The sequence below is a fragment of the Simochromis diagramma genome, unplaced genomic scaffold (assembly GCF_900408965.1).
Source record: "Simochromis diagramma unplaced genomic scaffold, fSimDia1.1 OVJJ01000293.1, whole genome shotgun sequence".
NCBI lineage: Eukaryota > Metazoa > Chordata > Actinopteri > Cichliformes > Cichlidae > Simochromis > Simochromis diagramma.
In genome coordinates, this window is record NW_024386801.1 from 21,281,336 (window position 1) to 21,305,972 (window position 24,637).

Here is a 24,637-nt window from a genome sequence, read left to right on the forward strand (position 1 = left end):
ATCTATCCGGGCTAATGTGGACGTAGCCTTAGATACCAATGTTCTGAAAGAAGTGACAAATTGCACACCAAGAGCTCCCTTTAATTGATCCTACACTAGTAACTGTCATTCATCCCTATTCTCTGTTCCTAGTGCTTGGAGCTGGATAATGAGTGTCTGCTTTTTGGAATTTCATTCTTTTTACTGAGTGCTATGGATATTTTTTGTAATGCGCCTGATCAGAAATATTAAACATCACACAAAATGTCAGATCTCCAAAAATGTCTTAAACAACACGAGAAAATGATGCAATGCTAGTCCTTACTGTAGAATGTATCATAGGTTGTATTTCTGAAAGAGGAAGAGATTTCAAAGATTCCTGTTCAGACCAGGGAGGGGTGAAGACAAAACATCAGTCAAAAATAAACTTCAAAGAACTCAAAAAAAAAAACCAAAACATGAGATGAGAGATGAGATAGCCTTTATTTGTCAGTTGCAGGCCTTTTGCCCACAACCGAGATGACAGACCTTGCCGACCGTACATACAATACACAAACATCACATTGGGGAGACAGGTCAGGCTAGGTAGCGAGGAAAAAAACATCGAAATGTGTAACACAAAAGGGTAAAGTGTGTCAATAGCATTCAGAGACCAGTTGATCAAATCCATAATTCTCTTTAGGTTTTAGAAACAGACTGTGAGAGAGTGTTCCAGGGAAAGTAATACAAAAAAACACGAGACTAGACAAGGACATAAGAGCTAAGCAGGAAGGATAAGGGGGAGGAGAGGAGAAAAAGTGCGTCCGCCTCCCCCGAGAGCCAAAAAGAAGTGCAGACACATACTGTAAGTACTAAGGCTTTATGTTTGAATCCACTAACAAAAAGATTTAAGCATTTAAGCACATGTTTATACTGTGAGACCCTGATGGGAGTCTCTTATGCTGCATAAACCTGCCTTAATCATTGGCTCTAGAAGCTCTCCATGTTTATCTTAAAGCAATTAACCTTTGCCTCAGCAGTTGCCCTGTCTCTGTAACTGGGCAGCATGCTGTGAGACAGACATGCATATAAAAGGTTACTGTAAATGCTGCTACACATATGCAAGTTCAACCCATTTTCTTTGTTTTTAACATTTTAGCATAACATGTTTAATGTCTTTTTTAGCATTTAAAAAATAATGTAGCATATTTTTAAAAAAGTAGATGCTGTGCAATTATTGCTGTTAACTCTAGTTGCTGGCAGTAAAGTCCTGCCAACTGCCAATGGACTCTACATGAGGGAAGTTGACTTTTATCTGGGATAAAAAAATAAATATTTCTGTTTACACATTAATTCTTATAATCCTACTCTGACCTTTGTAGTTGGTGAGGACTGGATGTCTCTCTGCCCCTGGCGCCGATTAAAATATCAACCACTAATTCACAATTAGTTGTGCATATTGAATATTGCACAGGAGGAGTACTGGAATCTTTAACTGTTAATCTGTGCCATTTTCAAGATTTTGAATATTCAGGTTTATTAATTAATTCTATATTCTGCTGTATTCGTCACTAAATATCATCCCCCTAACCTTAGACACGGTTCAGAGGAAATTGATGGATTTCTTTCCAAATATACAACATAAATTGCCCTAATTGACATAATTTGATGTATCATTAGTTCAGGGGATATAAATATTCACACTGACAACAGCAACAATGAAAAGTGATATAAAACAGACAATCCCTTTATTAGAATGTTTTGACTTCAAATAGCATGTGAATGGACCCATTCATACAAAAGGTCACACACTTGCTCTAATTGTTTCCAAACGCCTTGATGTCACATTTACAAATGTTCAAAACGTTGCTCTCTCGAATCATTATTGTGTGTTTTATTTGTCTTGTCAAAACAAATACCAACCGATTAATTAACGAGCATTACATCAATGGCATCACAGGTGACATATTTATCAGCAAACTTTCAAAGCACACATTACAAGTACTGTTATCATATCATTAAATGCTGCATAATTTCTCTGATGCAATTTCTCAAATAATTAATTATATTGATTTTGCCAGAAATGTAGATATACATAATCCACCTAAAGTTCCTGGAAGAAACAAAGGAAAGGTAAAGATGGCAGAAATAAAATGCTGCAGACCTTTTATTCAGCTCACAAGTCAATTGGTTTAAGAGTTGGTCAGGTCATGTTTTTCACTGGTACTCATCATACCAAAAGTGCAAACGTTTTTGTGTTTTAATTCGTAGCTTTGGAACTGCTCAAATAAAAATTCAAAGGATTTTCCTTTGGGTCTATCACCGGTCTGTTACACGTCAACCTCCACATGGTCCTGCTTGGTGCTGTCATAAAAAATCTCAATATATCCCATCATTCTCATGCACATGACACTGCTTCACCTAACCTGAACCCTTTTCCTAACATGATCTAACTTTTTTTTAACAAACTAATAAGCTGCACTGATGACATTAACTCTGGATGTCTAGAAACTTTATAGAATTTTTTTTAGAACAGAATTATTTGTAGTCAGTTAGTTCACATTTATCTTCCCTGCTTGTGAAACACAGTAAAGAAGTCAGAAACCTTGGCATCATTTTGAACAGTGATCACAGTTTTGATAATAAGGTCTGCTGCCAGAGTCGTTACACGTATATGGAAATTTGAACATGTGCTGAAGTGCTTAAGTACTTCATTGGCTCCCAGTTCAAAAAGTTAATTTTAAACTTTATGAACTAAACGTTCGCTGCCTTACTGCTCACTGTCTGCAACCCAGTTAAACAACATCAGGTGTCCCCCGAATTAGAGCTACATGTCGTGAGGGTGGTTTCTGTTACTGTGCTCCTATATTTGTAACAAGTTGCCTGCTGACCTGAGGTAAGTTACAGCTGTGCCTGCATTCAAAAAACGACTCAATAAGTCAAAAGCTGAGTGTCTATGAGTGTGTGAGCATGTGTATGTTAGCTGTTTTAACTATTATAAGATTTATTTTTCAGCTGTCATTATAAACCTATATAGATTTGTGTTTATTTTTACTCTCTGTAGTAAGCAGATTGAATTTGAGTATGATGAATTCTGCTACATAACTAAAGTTGCCATTACCATGATTTGGTCAAACATTGCAAATATTTTAGTATTTCTAGTATGTTGTTTGTATGCCCACAATTTTTCCCTTGTTGCTCCTTGTTTGTTGTGTGTCTGAACATCTGGATTGTTTTTTGGACTTTACTTTTGCCATATTTGGATTTGTTTGCCTCCTCTGCCTTCCTGTGTACAGCTTTCTCGATTAAAGATCTGGATTTTTGGGTGTCCTGCTTGTGGGTCTTGCTCCTTCGTGATCATTGTAATTAACTGTTTACTCTTAAAAAGCTATAAAATAATCACTAATATAAAAAACATTAATAAGCAACAACCTCAATCTCAACTCGTCACATTTTAATACAACCTGTTCAAGTTCAAACAAAATGAAACAGTGAAAATGAAGCAGGACACAAACATCAACGATATTGCAAAAAAAGAAAAACATCCTAATGTTTATACAGTAAATGCACTACCTATAAATTGCTATTTTAATTGCAACCATCCATATAATTAATTAATTAAACATAATATAAAAACAAACTAGTAACCAATTAGCACAAATATTGTTTCAGTGTTTGTTTTCGGTAAGTGAGATTAAACTAGATTTTATTTTAATAATGTTAAAGAATCAGCGGCTTTATGTCTCCACTGGGTTTTCAGTCTAAAAGATAGTTTCAGAAGCACGATGACAGTTTAAAGCCGCAGCAGCTTGACCTCTGCCTATTGATGCCAATGTACACTGTAATGTGAATGTGAAATTCTGTAATGTGAAACACTTCTATTTGTTTCAAAGATTCAACTGTTTAGAAATAATTAACCAGATCAACAAAAATGGGAAACTGAAACTGCAGCAGAAAGGTGACACTGTGAAAACACTGTCAGCAGTGAAGTTTAAAATGAACCGTAATAGCACTGAAGAAATAAGGTAAGTGTCATGTACACTTATTTTGTCATTGAGAATATTCCATCCACTTAAGACTTCTTTGTTCTAATGGGGCTAACAGGCCAACATTAATGTTGCACACTGAGCTACCACATCATTACATGGTTGCCTCCTATTGGGTGGTCTTGTAAGAAGGGAGGAAGGGGAGGCACTGGAAACATCTAAACCTTTTCAAAACCTTGTTGCAGAAAGGTATATCATAGCATGACTGGTCATGCATGTTTTTGCTTCCATCTTGCACCTTGTCCTGCCAGCTCTTGATACCTCTCTCTTTGTCAGTACCTGAAAAAGATGGGATGAAGTTAGATGATAGAGCTTATTTTATAATTGATTGTCTTTAACACAAGTATTCTGTCATTCACCTGGAATGGTGTTATCCAGTATGAATCCAAAAAATCCACCGATGAACATATGTGTGGTAAAAAGCACTACAATCAATTGGTCCAGCTCTTTTATTCCTTTAGAGACAAGAACAAACAAAACAAGTCGTTAACCTTTATTAGCCAAAGATAAAAGAACTATAAATCTTGTACAAGATTATCGTTGCGCTTGCCTCTTCCATATGAAGGCAAGGATTCATTCTTTTTAAAACTAAATCAAGGCTTAATCATCCATCCACCCATTTCCTTAACTTCTTATGCAGTTTAGATCACAAGGGTGCTGGAGCCTATCTCAGCTGACATGCCAGTCCAGCATAGGGCCAACACAGAGAGACAGACAGCATTCACTCTTACTCAGTTTACTGTGTGAGGAAGCCAGAATACCTGGTATGCACTTTTACCACGGTTGCTGAGTTTACCATACACATTTTTTTTGTGTGGTGTTTGGTTGTATTCAAGCATCTTAGAAGCAAACGGGTGAATCCCTATATGTCTGACTGAGATGGATTTGTCTGAGATATTTTATGAGTGGCCTGTAAACTGTTTGTGGTATTTTTTGACAGTTAAAAACTTTCTTTGTTTGAGGTTTTCAAAACATTCGACTTCACATAGACACAAATAAATGAATATACTAAAGTATCTTAACTTGCCCTTCACTGGGAGTTGCACTGTGCTCTTGTTTATATAAAATTTTTAACTGGAGAGTGGATCAACTTGGTGAGGTTATCTGGTTATGGCTTACCGAGAAATGTCTATTTCAAATTAATTAATTGTATTCACACATTAGGCTAAAAACTTGATAGTGCCAAGAGAAAGGATTTTTAAATCTTATCAAACTTTATTAAAACTTAAAAAAAATCACATTTAACAGGATATTTTGTATAAGTAACTTATATGTTCCCTTGACCACTGAAATCAAAGACAAGCTAGATAATGCTTCCAAATAACTATTCAAATCACTTCCCGGATACAGTTAAAAATGGACTGACTTTTTGAAGGAATCTGGGTCAGTACAGAATGTGATGTCACTAGGTTGTTTGGTTGCTAATAGATTCCCATTAGTTTATGTTAGCTAGTTAGTGACAAAACCAATAACGCCATGGAAAGTGTTTAATTCAATTCAGTTCTCTAGAAATAAAACTAAAGTGGCTTCATGGTGCTTTATATTGTAAGGTAAAGACCCTACAACAGGGGTTCTCAAACTTTTAGGGGCCAGGGACCCCATACATATATATAAGGTTCTTCCTCTACCCCCCCAATTTTTGCACATGTCGAGGAGCGTGTCAGGCTACATTTCACTGTGTGTTATACTTGTATAACTATGCATGTGACAAATAAAGAACCTTGAAAATATTTCCAAGGACCCCCTTATAACTCTCATGCTTTGAGATGAGATGCCACTTTAGCTTGGCTGGCTTCATTGCTTCATTTTCTAGCACTTGAAGACACACAATGCATTTTGGTCTTCCATCAACATTCTCGATAAAGCCAAACTCGAGGGGACTGTTGTCATACTCTCTAATTTTAGGTTGTTTGGCTTCTGCATTACTTGATGAAGTGGACAAATATTAGTCCATTGTGCTAATTAGCTCAACCTCAGATGATGCACATGTTTTTAAGTGCCACTATGCGCCAGGTGACACTATGTGTTTTCACAGACCCCCAATCTGCACCTTGCATACCCCTAGAGGTCTGGGGACCTCACTTTGATAGCCACTGCCCTACAATAATAGAGAGAAAACCCCAACAATGAAATGAGCAATCACTTTGAGCAATCACTTGGCAACAGTGGGAAGGAAAAACCCCTTTTAACAGGAAGAAAAGTCCAAGAAGGAAGTGGCTGCCTGCCACCACTGGTTGAGTTTAATGAAAGGAAGAGAGAATTAAAAAAAGCACACTGTGAAAAGAGCCAGAGATTAAGTAAATCAAGGTGAACTCAAACTTAAAAGTGGTCTGATACTGTCATTCCTGTGTTTTTTCTTTGTCTGGTGGGTAAACTGAGAGGGGCAATTAGCTAGCAGAGCAGATGTCCACTAGATGTGATCAGTACCATTTTATGCCATAAAATACTTTCTTTACCCAAGCACATCCAAACATAACTAAGTTTCTTACCAAAGCACGATCAGAAATCCTACCATCCAGTGGTATGTTCATCTATCCATCCATCCCTCCATTCATTTTCTTTCACCTATCAGGAGCAGGGTCATGAGGGCAGAAACCCAAGCAGAGAAGCCCAGACTCACTGTCCTCAGCCTCCTCCTCTGCTTATCCAGGGGAATAACACCAAGACACTTCCAGGCCAGCCAAGAGATGTAATCTCTCCTGTTTGTCCTAAGTCTGCCCTGGGGCCTCCTCTCAGTGGGATATGCCCAGAACACCTCAACCAGGAGACACCTAGGAGGCATCCTTATCAGATGTGCAAACCACTTCAGCTCGCTCCTTTTGATGAGCATGTCCACGGAACAAAAAAAATCTCCCTGTGGACATGCTCATGCGATCTAGGATTATCAGTTATGCTTCAGTTTCTTGTGTGATATATAAGTAGTAAACTGGTTGGATATGCTTAAGAGAAGAAAAACTATTTTATTGCATAAAATAGCACTGATCGCATCTTGTAGACATATATCTGCCAGTTGATTGAACTGCTCAGTCTGTCCACTCAACCTAACAACAAAAATCACACACAGAGGGGACAGTGTCGGACAGTTTGTCTGTGTGGTGAATCAACCGTGAGCCCGACTCAAACAAACTCTTTTGCACATAGTCCTCATTTATTAAACTGCTTGACAAACTCTAACACTACAGTCAGCAGGAGAATTTTCCCATTACAGTGCAGCTAGCCAACAATAAAGAACAACTACTATCTGATGCCAATAGTAAAAAATACATATATTTTTGTAACTGATGAACTGATGTAAATTAATCTTTTACATGGAGACATTTTAAGTGAAGCGGATAATAAGAAACAGAACATGTAGTAGCATTCTAAAAGAGCAAATTTGCTGGTAGTTTAATAAAAGCCACATTGTTGACACAAAGTGGTAACATAGGTACAATTTGCCTGTAGCACCTCACAAGAGTGTCCTGTGACATCGACAAAAGAGCCACGGATGTTTAGATATATGGATTTGTAAAGGTTTCTGTTGACCAAGGGGCACCGTTTTTAATCACTAGAGACCACTAAGATACTCTAAAATCCTGAGTCAGAGTTGGCTTTTCATGTGGCATGTGTGACCATGAGCACATGGTGGAATACAGAGGGCCATTCAAAATGGAAATGCCTGCAAGTCCAAGGCCGTGCTTTCATAATCCTTCTCAGGCAATAAACTGCATAATGAAGTTGTACTGAATTGAATCAAGAACTGCAAACAGCGCTGACGTAGTTTGACTCTGAAAAAAACTCTTGTTCAAATAACCCATCCCAAAACATATACACACAAAGGAACACACACATATTTCCTGCCCAAAATGACAGCAGTCAAAAGTTCAAGGCATCCACTGAGTTGATTTTAAATCCAACAGCTTGTACATCGAAAGACGTTGGGATGAGCAAGAGTTTGTTTACAAAGAGCATTGACAGGTTTCCTCTTGTCTGGTGCTATCAGCTAATGTTGAGGCTGGGGACAGACTCTGGAGCAAGAGTGCTTTATCTGAGCTGGGCAGATTACAGCCAGTTACATGGGGGCAAGCCAAGAGGATTGGGAGGTAAGCAGCCTAGACCAGAGAAAACCAGACAAGCCCTCATGCCCAGTATTGCACTCTGGATTAACACTTTCTTGGGAGACACTAGCATCACATGACACATAGGATCAAGGTCTCATGTCTGCGGAGAAGAACTGTTTAATCTTGAAGATTGCTCTTTTGATGGCGCTTCATAGGAGGTGGTCACAAAGCCTATGAATCAGCTAATCAAAATGTCATCAAAATAATGTACTTATCAGTTGTCAACCTGTGACGATCTATAACTCTCTTACTTCTAAGATCTCTGACTGATCATATTTATTTCACATTGTGTAATTTCATCTATTAGATTAATGTTTGGATTGATGACTGCATTAGTGTAAGCTGAGAGTGATCTATCAGTTGCATATGAATGCATATTTTATTATGTTTATGTAATGTAGAAAAACATTTAAAGTATTACAAAACAATTTTACCCTATTCACCTTTCGCATTTAACTTTATTATTATTATTTTTCCCCTTTCTGCTTTTTCACTATTGTTTTTCCCTGTTTAGTCATTCCTCTTACCAATAGGCCAATAGGCAATAATGTCAATGAAGAATTTGTGCACACTACATAAACAGAGGTGCAAGTAAACCTAGAGTTATCTATGATTATACCCTTGGAATGTTTTATAGATTTGACCTGTTTCACCTAGGCACTGTGAAACCTTTATAAGATGTATGTGATGGGCTTACCATATTACAAATACTTACGCAGTTGCAGTGCTTTTTTTCTTTAAATTGTTTGCAAAATTGTCAGAGACCTGATTGAAGTGTTCAGTTGGCAATATCTGCAATCAGCAAATTCCAGTATAACATAGAAAAAAACTATATTTTTACAAATGAAATCTAGACTAATTGTTAAAAACTAACAAACAAGAAACCCCCCAAAAATATTTCAAGCATTAGGTTCTTTTCTGATGTTTTCTGCAATCTGCACATCCCTAGATGTAGAAGTTTTCCAAAGAAGCTAAAGTCACATATAACCAAGCCAAGCCCTTAAAATTCTATTCTCAAAGCTGCCGACAACATCTACAGTTTTACACTTTAAATAAATGCGATTCCAACCCAGCCTCCTTCTTGTGCTAAGAAGAAAAGTCATGCATGGATGTACAAAGAATCAAGCTCAAGAGCCTTATCAGTGCCCCCTACTGGCTGTTATGCTGGTTTTATCCTATTCAACCCATATAAAACATGAGTTAAAAGACTGGACTCCAAACTGAATGTTTTTCTGTCCTAAGTACATAAAGGTAAAACCAAAGATTCCCAAAACACATTTAGTCTAAAAGACAATTTGCCACCTTTAGCCTAAAGACTAAATGTAAAATGTTTGCCATCTGGGCCTGTGGGATTTTGGAACACCTTGGCATTAGGAGCTTAGGCTGGCAAAACTACTGCATCTTTTCAAGGGTAATCTCTAAGTGTCTGTGGGAACACAGCCTGGAATTCACTGTAAGAGGACTATGTCACTGGATGTTTTATTTTTTGTCATTGTTTACTGATTTTGTTTTGATTAATAAAAAATAAAATGGTCAAACTTGTGTAATATCTCAAGCAGAAATCTTACAAAAGTGTCCCACAGCACAACTATTTGAACAATTATAAATGTTATTAAAGCACCATAGCTTAGTTTCTTCAATTATGCACCAGATGTTTAGAGCACTTTCTATTGTGATTCCTGTTAGATAAAATCATAAAGGAGGCGGTGAAATAAATGATAGATCACACCCAGTGTGGGTACAGACAAAGAGTTTGTCATGGTACAGTGGCTACTGTGTACTGAACTGAGAAGAAAATGACGTGAAACTGCTGCTTTCCAACATTTTTAATGCTCATTGATGCATAGTAACAAACTAGCGCTGTGCCATAACAAACAGACATGGGTTGTGTGGGCTTAAATGGACAAAAGAGCAGGTGCATGTGCCATCTTGTGTATTTTATCGTCCTATTCTGTCGATATTATGCAGTGAAATAAATTATTATAAACCAGGCTGAATAAGCTAAAATAGCACAGTGTGTTAGCAAGCTACATTCTTTGCTGTCTCTATAGGTATCAGATATCTTTTGTGCTTGAATTTTTCTCTGCACTCGTCATGTGATACCTGGGCATCGGGGTGCCAGAGCTGGGCCATGTACTATGAAACAAGTTCAGCATACACATGATATTCAATACCTGGCTTCACTTACCCTGCCAATTGTGTTAAGCAGTCACACGAAGGTGGTTATCAGCTCAGTCAGCCCAAGGTTTCCTAATCTAGCTATGCACACATTCACATGAAAGACGTGGCATATGACCAACCAGATGACCATTAGAAACATGGTCAGATTTTTGTTTTATCAACAAAGTGTCTGATTTCACAAACGAAAGGAAAACTATTTAAAGTATAAAGACATTAATAACATGATACAGCAGTGACACAGTTGCTGCAGACAATGATATCAGTTGCTCTTAAAACAACTTTTGCTATCTATGCATCTGAAACTAATTTCTGGAAAATTGATTGGTCAGTGAGCAGCGATTTTATACGCTACTGAGCTATAACCTGCTTCCGAGCAGGTTAGTTCTGCAGCTTATAGCTTGATAGGCCCTAACCATACTTTGTACTATTTTGGAGGACTGTACTATGTACAGGATTGATTTTTTTTCATGTCCTAAGAATAACATATATACATATATAAATGACAACAGTTTCTCAGTTAATGACTCAGTCAGTCAGGTCGACTGTAGCAAGGTGTACAGAGTATAGACACAGAATCCAAATGTAGGACATAGAAGGCTGACTTGAACAACAAATGGTGAGTCTTTAATATTGGCTATAAACAAAAGTCCAAAGCACATTTCTAGCGTTAACTGAACTTCCAAAACACTACCTAGATCACTTAAATTACACAATTGAAAGCATATGTGTATTGTTTGTGTATTTATACACAGGCACTCATATATATTCAAATAATTAAAAAAAAGTTAATTTACCTGTTACTACCACACACCTGTAAGAACCATCGCCTTAGATCGAAAAGTGTGGAAGATAATCGTTGGTCAAGCAAGAGAACCTGCGGCACCTACAGCAGCGTACTGGTACTGCCGCTGGTCGCCCGCTAAAGGACAAGACTACCACACACCAAATCCGGTCATTGGTACTTGCTGGCTTGTGTAGCCACTAGGTAACAAAAGCTCAACACTCCCCCTAGCATCCTGGAGCATTTCTGTTGCGTTTTGTACGTGTTTTGTAGTTCGTACGTGTTTTGGAGTTTGTACGTGCTTTGTCTCTAGGGGCCACCGTAAATATACTTTTATTTATTCACTCCACATAAAATGTAATAAATAAATCATACAATACAAAAACCAACTATTTACATTTCAACTTTTAACTATTTAAATTTTCAGCTTTTTCCTTTTAAACAAATTTAAAGTGAAACAACACAAAACACTGCAAACCACAACACAATTAAATATAAATATGAAAAAGTATGAAAACATAAAGAAGATGCACATTCTCTGTCATATGGGCCTGCATGAATAAACTTTGAATCCTTTATCTTCCTCAACTGAAAATAGTTGTGGATGATCACTACACCTTTCTAATGTGATGTTGTTGTGCCTGGCGAGTGTAACTACCGCCCCTCCCCCCTCTTCCCAGCGCAAAGCACAAGGCTCGCGTGCGGAGTGAAGCGGAAAAAAAGTGCAAGAGAGAGGGTGAGAGAAAGAAGAAAACCCCGGCTTGCGTCGTTCACTTCAAAGAGTCTGCTCTACGAGCCGTTTCGTTCTCGACCGACACATCACTAATTAAGACAAGCAATAAGCAAGAAAACACAGAGCTGCACAGGAGCAACACAACTAATGCTTTAACAATATATACAAAAAGAGTTGATTACATACAGACTGGAGAGGAACAAGACATAGGTAAAACTAAACACACAGAACTAACACAGGACACAAGAGGGAAAAAAAGAAAATAACATAAAATACTAAACAGAGAGAAAAGATGAGTCAAATTAACATGAAAACACAGACAAAGGAGCAATGTTACTCCAGTGATGTAAAGCAGAGGAGTGAGATAGAAGAAGAAACAATTCAGGAAACAACCACAACAATAAATCACAGAATGAGGCATGAAAACTAGACAGGAACCAGAAAAATAACATAAAAGCTCAGGATACTGAGAAAACAAAGAAATTATGAGCCAAAACAGAAACTTATTATAAGAACATCATGTTATATTGGAATTAGATATCAAATATTCAACAATATCACAAGGAGTCAAACTCAATATTAAAATAATAAATCAGCTCAGTAATCCAGAAATTAAAGTAGTTTAAACTTCACACACAAAAACAATAAAACACAAACAGGCACACAAGCTCAAGGATGAGCTCAAAAAATGAAACCTCACTATTGGCTGGTTTAGAATACTATTTAGTTAGATTCAACAAACAATTTTTTTTTTTTTAGTTTACTGGAGTAATTTATGTTCTTTCAACAAAAAAAAAGGTTTTTGGATTTACTTTAAAAAGTTATGTCAAATAGCTTCACTCAACCTTGGGTGGAAGTAACTCCTAATTTTTATTTAAAAAGTTGAACCGAGTCCTGACGTTAGCCTGCCAAAACGGAGTGTCGTATTGAAAGAACACAAGTGAATCAGGTAAAACCAGTGGTTCCCAAACTTTTTTTGCTGGGCCCCCCTTTGTTTTACAAGAAAAATGTTCGTGCCCCCCCCGGGCGTGCGTGCACGCACAAACACATCCTCCAACCACACATACCCATATTTTGCTCCATTGCGGTTTATTTCACACCTCAAACATTTAGTAAAAAATTAAGCAAATACAAGTAATCTGCAATAAATTACAGGTAGTAAGAAAATAAACTACTAACTCTTTTACGCTAACGTCCGCACCTACACGGGTATTTTTGAAAATGCAGCTGTTTCGTCCACACGTAAACGATGTTTCGAATCACCGAAAACTGAGATTTTTTTAAAACTCCTTTTTTGCGTTTACGTGTGGACGAGGAATACAGAGTTCGTCACGCAACGTCAAAGGAATGTGCTTTTTTTCACGTCACGCTGTGCGCCACGTTATTGCTTACATGAGATGAATTGCAGATAGAGACAAAATACTGTTACTGTTAATCTGACCATCTGCAGGTTTTACACGCTTACATACACACACGCAGTTACTGTCCCTCTATTTAGAAAGGCAGAGGCGTCACGGTGTGATCATTTTATGTGTAGTTGTTTTTTTTCCTGTGTAATAATATTCAACATTGCTATCAATACATTTTTCAATAAATGCCTCTCTGTGCAAAATGGGTTCAAAAACATAAACAGCTGTGGGATAGGGGCAGGATCTGTCTGATATTATTTGTATCCCACTGTAACTTTACTGTATAAATAGCTAACATCTCCAAAATGTCAGGAGTAGTTTAGTCATTACAACAAGTTTTTGTGAACTAAAAATCAAGAATGTGGGATATTGTTTGTCCGTGATTTGAAGAGCCCAGCGCTGCTCCCGACGAAGGGAAAAGCAGTTATGCAGGGGAGACCTAACTTGGCACTTGTGCAGGTGAAACCAAAGAGCAGATATGCTTCACCATATTTTCTAGTCTTTGGCTTAGAATGAAGTTGGTTTGGAAACATATTCAGCGATGCTTCATCTCCTGCTTTGCGTTTGTGTGGGCGCCTGTGCTAGCAGTGTCCAAGCATGGTTTTTTTTTTTTCCCCCTTTTCATACCGTGCCCCCATACGTGGGCGGGCCCCACACTTTGGGAAGCTCTGGAGTAAAACTAAAGTAAACTAAAAAATAAATAAATAAATAATAATTTTAATTTGTTCAGTAAATTCAAGCAAAGAAGACTTTGAGTGTGTTTTCACAGGTTGGATGGTACCACTTGACATTAAAAAAACCCCACACACACACACACTTTTTGACAGACTATGTTTCACAGTCAATATGTGGATTATTTTAACTATATTTCTATACTTTCATGCAAATACTGATTTTAAAGCCCTAAAAGTGTGTGTGTGTGTGTGTGTGTGTGTGTGTGTGTGTGTGTGTGTGTGTGTGTGTGAGTGTTAAAATCACCAGTGTCAATGATGCCAGGATTGGATTGAAACCAGGTGGGTAGAACCAGACCGCTGAAGGTTGAAAAGCCCAGGATGACGAGGTTACGTGAAGAGTTAAGATCCACATACTGGAGAGAGAAAAGAAGACAGGATGGTGTGTGAAATAGGGTGAGAAAGAAAGAAAGAGAGACAGAAATAATGTGATACAAATTTGCTAAAACTGGTTTATTGACTCTCAGATGCAAGCCATTATTTTGTTGATCTGTTTCAGCTAGCTGACATTTCTGCTGTGGAAGTTCACTAAAATGAGATTAGGAATAATCAGGAAAAAAAGAGACCCAAATTCTATTTTGGTATGGGATTCACATTTATTTGGTCATGACAGGTTAACACGGGTCACAGTGAGGTCAGTGTAGATATATATATATATATATATATATATATATATATATATATATATATCTGTGTGTGTGTGGATGTATGTATAAGACTATATTACCTGCCTATATGAAACATGATACACAATAGTGTTACAACAGTACAAAACGAAATAACTACAAAATATAGCTTGGGAAAACACCGTCATTTTTCATCTTTACAAAAACTGATAGAAGAGTTCTTTAGCCAAAAAAATACCATAGAGGGGTGGAAGTAATAATACAGTTGTGCAACAATTCAGTTAAGGTATTTGCATTTACTGTATTTTCTAGCAAGTACTTCCTTAAACGCCATCTCACTTATGTTTTTCAACAATTAATTAGTCTCAAAGTCGGAGACTTTTATAACAGCTAAAAATTCACAGTGTTTAGTTTTCAGTTGTCATTTAGGCATTAAGAAATATGTTTGTGGTTGAAAAACAAACACTCAAAAACCTTTTTTGGAATATCATTAAATTACTATCTTCATGTCTGTATGTTTGCCCAATATGTTTGCTGTAATCAAACTGAAATAGCTTGATACGAGAAAGGTGATTACTATTGACCCTTACTCACTCAACCTAACCTTGAAATCACATATTACTGTACTTACATTGAATTTCATGTATTATGGATTACACTTACAGTGCGCTAACAACTGCCAAGCTCAATATCTAACATCAAAGCAGTTTTACAATAATGAGACATTTTTGTGCAGCAGATTTCTTAAAGGTTGCTTAAAGTGCCAAATGGTAGACAAGTTAATGACAACAAAATGCAAATAAAGTTTTTATTACACACATGATCCTTATTTTCTGTTTTTGCCTGTATTCTAGATAGATTTAACAACACCGCTCACTGTGGAACCAGTGAGTCCAAGAAAGCCTTAATAGAGATGGTGCTTTGTTTAGCAGTGTTGTTTTATTTGAAGGGGTTAAGGATTAGGGCATCTTATTAAGCTATGCTCTAGTTACTCTGAATAAAAAAAAAAGGTGCACCAAATAAAAGACAAATGCAATTTGATATGCTGTGAAATTAATTGTGTTTACCTGGAGGTTGGATATACCAACTGCTGCAATCATTCCAAACATAATAAGGAACATGCCCCCAATGACTGGATCTGGGATAGTGATAAAAATTGCTCCAAACTTTCCAAAGATTCCCAGGATGATCATCAGAATTCCAGTAGTCTGGAGGACCAGCCTGCTACCAACCTAACATAAAAACAGAGCACAGGGACTCACTGTAAGGTGTACACAAGAAAACTTAAACCATCATTATTTTTGCAAGGATGTTGGAAGAATCTCTGGGGCTCACTGGACATGTGACATGACAACACAGGAAGAGTGGTTAAGCGTTTCGATGCCATAATATTAAATAATAACTATATCTGAAATTGTCCTGTGATAAGACAGGGTGTACATGTTTTTAACAGGTGTGTACATACTAATCGCAATTTTTTTAATTGAAATTACAGTAACCTGCACTTTCAAACAAGACATGAATACAAGTGGATTTAGATTACCATTAACCAATGCACAAACAAACATATATACATAATACATATAAATCCATCTTGAATGTTGTCAGTAGTCAAAAGTAAACTTGGTTTTGGTCCCTTTCAGTAATTGGTGAAAATCTCCCAGGGGTGTTCTTTTTAAATGGTGTGTGGTAGGACTTGACTTAGGCGGTCAAAGAAGTGCAGGAGACTGATGCTGCCCAGTGTAGCAAGTGATTTATTCACCATTTTGTGACCCAAATAATATTTACAAAAAACAAATAAGAAACTCAACTCTATAATTAACTCAGTTCAAATAAACATAACTGAACTTAAATCAACAGAAATTAAGGTCAAACTGCACACAGCTACACTGACCTGAACCTTTCTTCTCAAACACCTGAGTTTTGCTTAAATAGTCCACTTAACCAAACGATTTCTCCTCTGGACTATTCCATAGGTAAGATGAACATAATTATATTCAAACCTCTACTACTACTCTTTACTGGAAACATGAACTCTGTGGTGTAATCAATGCATATTACAACAATAAATCTATTTCTTCATAAACCCTCTAAAATCAACTTTATTAAATTATAAGAGTTCTTCCCCTCCCGCACTTGGTCTCTTCCTGTGACCTCAGATGAACCCAGAAACTATAAAGCAGGAAATAAACTACATTTCCTCCTTTTGTTTCTGGAAGACAGGTAGGTAAGGTAAGTTCTAAACAATACAAATTAACAGTTGAAATAAATAACATGGTAACTTAACAAACTTGTAGGAATTGATTTAAACCAAGATGTTATATTATATAATCTGTAAAAGTGCAAAACATAAACAAACCCAGGATAGTAGATGTTTGCCTATTGCAGATTACATGTGAAATATGGTTAAATCAAAACAAGAATGTTAACTAAGAATATGGACAAGTGGTACTCTCACCCACTTTGTCACATGGTGCCTATAGAGTATATTGATGTCATTGTCAAGTTGTTCAAGGAACAGTTTAAAAATACTTTTGTGCGTTGGGACATAGTATATTACCCTGCTGGAAACATCCCATTTAAGATGGGGACCCCATGAAGTCTTTGGTTGGTGTAACCCACTAAAAGTGGTGTAAACCACTTTTATTCCCTGGCTTTTTGTCATCTCTTTTGATTGTTTTAAATGTACACCACTTTGCTCAACAGCTGTTGTTTTAAATGTGCTATATAAGTACATTTGACTTTGACTAACCCATGTGATTTGAAGTGATGTGTATTCAGAAATACTATTCTGACTAAGACCACCAGGGTGTACACCGCACCCCTGGCGTTGTTGCCCACCTCTCAATTTTAAATACACGTAGACACTGAGGGCTATCAGGAGAGGCTATGCGCTTACCTGCTGCTCTCTGGCAGGTAGCTCCATGCCCTCCTGGGTTTTAAATGCACCTTAGAACACACATGCATCAACACTACATATGAGCGGGCGGAGGGAGGTTTGGAGTCTTCTCACACCCCCGTTCTCTGCGACCTGCTGGAGCGGGGGGCCAGGAGGAGGAGTTGGCCGTCCGACTGGGGTCTGGAGTGTGGGGCCTCCCTGCTGCTGCGGAGTCGGGGCGGTCTGCTTCTCCCCACCGCAGGGAAAAGGGTAACACCACCTGGGTCTGGGTGCAGTTTCCCCCTCCAGGGGCAAGGGTACCTAGACCCGGTTCTTAGAGTACGCTTGGGGAGTGTGATTGTGTGTACAGTGTTCGTGTTCCTGAGTTTGTTTGTAAAACAGTTTATGATTTCCTGTTTTACTTTGAAGTTCTGTGTCTTGTCATGCCCATTAGGTTCAGCTGTGTGTTCCTCCTGTGTGTTCTTTCCTGATTACCTTGTGTCTGTACTTATAGTGTGCTTCTACCTATGCACCCCGTGGGTTCGTCTGTGTTATTTTGCGTAAACTGGTGTTCTCAACGTCTCTCTGCTCCTCGTCCCGTGTGTCTCGGTATATTATGATTTCAGGTTTGGTTTCTAGTTTTCCCAGTTTAGTTTTTGTCTAGCCTGTTCCACATTTCCTGTTTGCCACTTGCCACACTGTAAATAAAATTCCCTCGCATCACCACCGCCGTCTGCAACTTGGGTCCTCCTTCAATACATCACACGACTGCTTCCCCAGCTGTGACAGTTAAATATGTAGTTTAGTCTGCAGCACAAACAGTAAGACTCACAAACAAAAACAATGCAATATAACTAAATCATTCATGTCTTCCTCTCCCATTAATTGTATCACAAGACCATAATCTAAAGGTCAAATAAAATCATATTTCACCCTGCTTGCCCTGCTCACTATCTCTGCTTCCACTGAGTCCACAGTTCATTCTAATTTGTGTTGTACAGTTATTTCATTTTTAACCTTAATTTATATTTTATTCCTTCCTAGTTAAATTTACCCTTTTTAATTTTTCATATTTATTTCCTATCTTATTCATAGCCTTTTCCGTTTTTGTTTTCTTTAGGTCACGAGCAGTTGTCCAAGCATTTCACTACATATTGTACTATGTATGACTATGTACATGACAAATAAAATTTGAATTTGAATTTTTGAATTTGAATTTGAAGTCCATCCAAAAGTTAAAACGGTAGTTATCCACTAAAATACAAATGTATAACTTATAAAAAAATCTTACTTGTATAATCACAGTTCTACTGAACTATTTCTGTATATAGTATGGATCTGCCAAGGCTGTTAACTGCTCCAACCACCCATCTGTATGGAAAAATATTTACAGATATTTTAGTCACATGGCCATTAATAGTATGTGTTTTTTCAGGCTGTTTCAGTGAATATTTTAGAATACTAAATTAACATCAAACTCTCTTCTTACAACTAAAAATATGTAGCTAGTATTTATATTAATGGCTATGTACACATATCACCACCAAAGCTCTCAGACAGATGAATCACCATTGTTTGATATGAATCAACATTATTTGTGCATTGCAAAGTTAATTTAGTTTTCTCTCCTTTCATTTTTTTATGGGGTAGGGGCATCATATGCCCAGATAATACAGGGCATCATATTATTGTTAAGTGAGGAATGGATGTTACTTATAGATACTTTAATGACAATAAAATCTGTATCCTAAAAATGTTTTATTGCATAATAATAAAATAAAATAAATACAAAATTTAAGAAATCTTTATTGCAGTCACTTATTATTTAAGTGTTCAAATTCTTTGTGACAAATTATGCAAGTACACAATAGATACTGTGTGTGTCTCACCAGAGTTAGAGGGGTTAGTTTAGACCAGACAACTTAATGTAGCAACTTCAGTAACAAAACTACAGATAGTACTCCTGAGGACAGTCGTCTGAGGAAATTCAGTTACAAATTTGCTCCTCTATGCCTTTAAATGTCTTCATTTACTCAAACGCATGCCAAATTACCACAAAAGCTGATTGACATATGTGACTAATTGCACTTCAGAATTTCAGAATTTATGTAGTCTTACAGCCATTTTAGGAAACCCTACCAAAACTGGTGTGAAGACATGTATATTAACATGTTTAACTCTTACCTGGCAATGACTTAAGTGTCTGTAGGTAATGTGAAAAATTTGTTCATTGTAATATATCTGGATGCACACTCTATGTGTCATAGTCCTTCTGTCCTCCTGGTAGTCCTGCCAGTTTTTCTTTCTCTCCAACTTGGCTTTCTCTCATTCCTCTTGACTGTTTGCGTGCGTGCATGTGTGTGGGCGTGCATGTGTGGTAACCACACCTTAATTTCAGAGGCGGAATCCTCTTGTTTTTTGCACTCCAGCCTGGTATACCTACCGTAATCAACTCACCTGCTCCTCATCTGGTGATCAGTTGGCTCCCTTCAAATATGGAGGACATTATTATGCCCCTCTGCAGCCCCTAATCTCTTTGCAGTGGCAGTGCAAGAGTGTTCAGCTGTTGCTAATCAATCACACCTAGTCAGGTGTGGATAAAGGCATACTTGAAGTGGGCTTTTATAAAGGCTCACCAGTCTTTGTCTTAGTGGTACCAGCTATTTTAGCCATCTTCTTATGCAATTTAAAATAAAACCTCTTCTCTGTGAAATTCTGGTATTAGTCTCCATATTTATGTTGTGGCTTTTGAGCCGAGTCGTAAAATAAATGGGGGCTTGTCCAGGATAGTTTGGACATTTTTGTGGAGACAGAATATCAGTTTTTTGTTTACAGTCGATGCTTGATCGTTTAACTGTTAGTGGTAGATACTCATCCCTGTTCCGTAAATCTGTTCACCTGTGTAAATGTCATCATTCTCTCTTTGGATTTATGCATGAGAGTTGGAGAAAGAAAACTGTTTCACTATCAAGTCTAAAGATGGAGTGGAATCTATCGGCCCATCAGCTTGGATTCTGTATATAGAAACTCTGGATGTTTTCCCTTTATTGAAAGACACTGTAAATACGTTTTTTCACATCACTGTCAATAAATTCACCAAACTGCATTCTGAGTCTGTGTTTGAGTCTTGCCTGTGTGACAGAATGCTCAAGCCATAAATGGGCTCAGTGGACTCAACTGTGTTCTTGTCGCCGGCTTGTCCAGCAGGAAACTCAGCTGGCAAAACACAAAGCTCTGCTGCTCCACATATCAACAGAACAAGATATATGGGAAGAGCATGTTTTGAGGGGAGCATATTTTCATAAATTATTGGAAAAAATGAAGTCTGAGCTAGGTGCAAAAGAACTGCCTGCCTCTCTCAATGCATTCATTTCTCTGTCTATCAGGGTGGACTATCACATGCAGAAAAACTCTATTCGAGGAAGGACTACAAATCCCAGGGGGCTGCGTGTGGGACAACTTACGGGCCCTGCGCCGTTTCCTTGGAGGAAATGTAGTGTGGAGAACAGTCCATGCAGCTGCCTACCTATTTCACCGGCACACTGGGGCCGGTGATTGCTTGTACTGTGGCAAAATATATATGAAGCACCTGGCACACCCCTTGTTTTTGGACATCTTTGGTTGAGTAAATACAATCTGCACATTGATCGGGTCCAGAATACTATTGCAGGATTGAGCCTCTCCTGTCATCAGGACAGCCTACTATCAGCTTTGCGCCTGGGGGCCAGTACTTCGCCAGATCACCGGTTTGAACCACTGGATCTGTCCTCTGTACCATCCACCTGTCATGGCCTAGCTAATATCTTCCATAAAGATCTTGCTCTCTCTCCCCCTCATCACAGGCCATATGCCAGGGCAACAGACCTTCTCCCTGGAGCTCCACTACCCACCAGCAGACTGTACAGTCTGTCCAAGCTGGAACAGGAGGCCATGGAGAAGTACATCACCCTCAGATGCCTGAGTCTCTGACGTGGGAGACTGAATCCATGATTTGTAATTGGTGGCATATGCTCTGGTTCACTTGCTATTCCAGCACTGACTGGACAATAACCTTCATCCAATGTCTGTTCTGCTGGTCCTCTCTCAAGAAAGATGTCCAGGAATATGTGTCTGCTTGCCAGGTTTGTGCTAAAAATAAGGTTTGCAGCTCTCCACCCACGGGACTCCTCCGATCTTTTCCTACACCTGGGAGGCCTTGCCCTGGCCTTTCCCCGCTCGCCAGATAACATAGTCATCCTTACTATACTTTTCTAAAGCAGCCTACTTCATCAGCTTACCCAAACTGTATCCTCACTGGATGCCCAAGTAATGACTCGGCATGAGAATTCTTTGGGACATCTTGTTGGATTGTGGTCCTCAAATTACCTCCTGGGTGTGAAAAGAGTTTTGCTCTGCCCTGGGAACCCAGATTAGTCTTTTTTCTGGGTTTTACCTGCAGACATTATGACCAGGTGGAGAGGGTAAACCAGAAGCTGGAGGCCTCCCTCTGATGCACAGTGTCCATGAATCCCTCCACCTGGAGCTCCCAGATAGCATGGGAAGAATATGCCCATAACTCCCTGACATCATCAGCAACTAGGCGATCAGCCACCCTTGTTTCCCTCTGTGGAAGGTGAGTGTTCTGTACTGTCTGTGCAACACAATTTCTGCACATGTCCGCGGCTCTGGAGGGTGACACAGGTAGCTCTGCTTCGGACAAATGAGCAGAATAAATAAAGTGCCGATCATTGCAAGACATCCAAACCCTATTACTTAACAGGTTAAAAGATTTTGGCTTTCCACCAAGCATGTTCTGTTACGGATTCAATCTTGCAGACTCTCCTACTTTCATTGGACCACTTGAGATTTACTCTTTATTTAACCATGAATGTGCATGGAACATGGTAGTCGGAGTCCATGTTTCTCGGATGGTATTACGAGACAGGACATGCCAGGGTTACAAGAGCATTCTAAATTCAGGAAATTTGGATAAAATACAGGGTCATCTACTAATTGGTTCCATTGTCCCATTTTTCCTTGGGAATGACAAAGAGTTGTCTTGTCACACATGAATTCGTGTGTGTGTGATTGATAAACCACTTGAGGGTACCAGTTTAGCACACTGGGTTTAACAGGCAAACCATATACTGTAAGGCCCCATGGCTTCCTCCTTGCGTTCCTGTCTTTTCTTTACTATTCTTTTGGACTAAAGGTTTAAAAGTCCCCCAAATGTTTGTTATGTTTTGAATCAAATGAATTAAAAATCTTACAAATTGCCTTCTTCAAGAGATCTACAACCAGATAGGAGATTGTATATACCTTTGTAATGCCCAGTGCAGCAATGTTTTGGCTGTAGGAAGTGGTGCCATTTCCAGTTCCCCACAGAGCAGCAAGTATGCAGCCAATACCCTCTACGGCGATGCCTCGGTTGACAGCGTGTATGGGTGGTGGAGGGGCACCAGACAAGCGAGCACAAGCATAGTAGTCACCAATAGATTCCATGGTCGATGCCAAGACCCCGGCCATCATACCCAGCACTGATGACAAACTCACTGTGGGCACACCCCATTGGCCTGTGGATGCAGAGGAGGCATACTTAAGCTTTCCTAAACTATAGGAACAGGAAGACTGAAATCATGTCAGTGGCTACAGTACCTAATAGATGAATCAGCCATTGTCAGTTTTAATAAACATGAAGATTTATTTATTTGCCTGAGTAAAAAATTGTAGTTTGAGTGCCCATTAGTTTAGTTTGATCAAACCATTTTTGTGCTTTTTAATTGTTTAACTTATTTTAACACTCTGGATACTTTAAATCATTTTGGCAATGATGAAACCTGGTCTGTTGGAGCTCACTTGCATTCACATGTCATATTACATTTCATTTAAATTTATTTTTTTTAAAGAGAACATTTTCTTAAATGCAAAAAATTATAAACACTTTCAAGTAGAGTCAAACCTAAATAAAATAAGATATATATGTATAAACTAAAGTATCTTTTTTTTTTAATCTTTACTCATTTTGGAAGGTTTTATGAGTTTTTGTACATGTGTTGCAATGCGTTAAAGTGTGCAAGTGAATGAGTGAATGAAGAGACACAAGCATATCAGCATTCTGAAGTTTGTGCTTCAAAGTTTTTGTGCTGTTGAAAACAAGACGTTATGATGCTGTAGACGTTAATTAATATTAACAATAATTCATGGTCCAACCTAAAATCCCTCAGGTCAGTGGAGTGCATATTTTAATGTAGCCTTACTTCTGATTTATTTACTAGATTATATTTATATATTGACTCTTTCCCTAATTGATCTTTTTTACTTAACTTCAGTAATTACTTCCTCTGAACCATCAGCATGTCTTTTAGAGCCCATTCCCACAAGACTACTCAAAGTCCTACCCCAATATCAAAAATTATTGAAAAAGTAGTTGTAAAGAGAACTGAAGAGTTTCAGCCATGAAACAATAGAGAAACAGCATTATTGAAGGTTACAAATGAACTTTTAATGCCCTCTGACAGTGGACTCATCTGTGTGCTTGTCTAATTTCCCCTTGTGGGACAATAAAGAAAATTGAATTGAATTGTTCTGCTAGACCTCAGTGCACCATTTGATACTGTTCACCTTAATGTTTTATTACAGAGAATTTCCCATGCTTTAGGTATTAGAGGTACTGCAATGCAGTGGTTTGAATCATGTCTATCTAACAGACTTTAATTTGTCCATGTAAATGGCAAGTCCTCTTCACACACAAAGGTTAATTATTGAGTTTCAATGGTTCAGTGCTTGGACCTGTTTACAATGTACACATTTCCATTAGGTAGTATTATTCCATTAGGCATAGCATACTTTTTTTTTTTTTAAATACAGAAAACCATGTAAACCAAATGACATACACCAATTAGTTCAACTCCAGGAGTGTCTTAAAGACATAAAGAGTTCTAAGACGTCTAATTTCACTTTACTTCTAAATTCTGATGAAACTAGGGTTATTGGACTTGACCCTAAAAATCTTACAAATATGGTGTCCAACCAGATGCTTACTCTGGATGGCATTACCTCCAGTAACACTGGCAGGAATCCTGGAGTTGTTTTTGACCAAGATATGTGGTTTCTTTCATTTGCGCAACATCTATAATATTTAGAAACATTCTGTCTCAGATACTGAAAAAGTAGTAAATACACGTATTACTTCTAGACTGGACTACTGTCATTTGT

The 24,637-nt window shown here is 38.1% G+C and overlaps 1 protein-coding gene across 2 annotated transcripts in view; it reads right to left on the reverse strand.

Annotated features, from left to right (window-relative positions):
* Positions 1 to 825: 825 nt before the first annotated feature.
* si:dkey-106n21.1 (solute carrier family 23 member 2) overlaps positions 826 to 24,637 on the reverse strand; it is a 59,144-nt gene continuing 35,332 nt past the window's right edge. For both annotated transcript variants that reach the window (XM_040026518.1, XM_040026519.1), the window contains exons 8-12: positions 22,742 to 22,995; positions 15,633 to 15,797; positions 14,187 to 14,295; positions 4,364 to 4,459; positions 826 to 4,283 (exon numbers count right to left, since the gene is read on the reverse strand). In XM_040026518.1, coding sequence (XP_039882452.1) covers positions 4,114 to 4,283; positions 4,364 to 4,459; positions 14,187 to 14,295; positions 15,633 to 15,797; positions 22,742 to 22,995 — 794 coding nt within the window. In that variant the 3' untranslated portion in view covers positions 826 to 4,113. The remainder of the gene's footprint in view (positions 4,284 to 4,363; positions 4,460 to 14,186; positions 14,296 to 15,632; positions 15,798 to 22,741; positions 22,996 to 24,637) is intronic.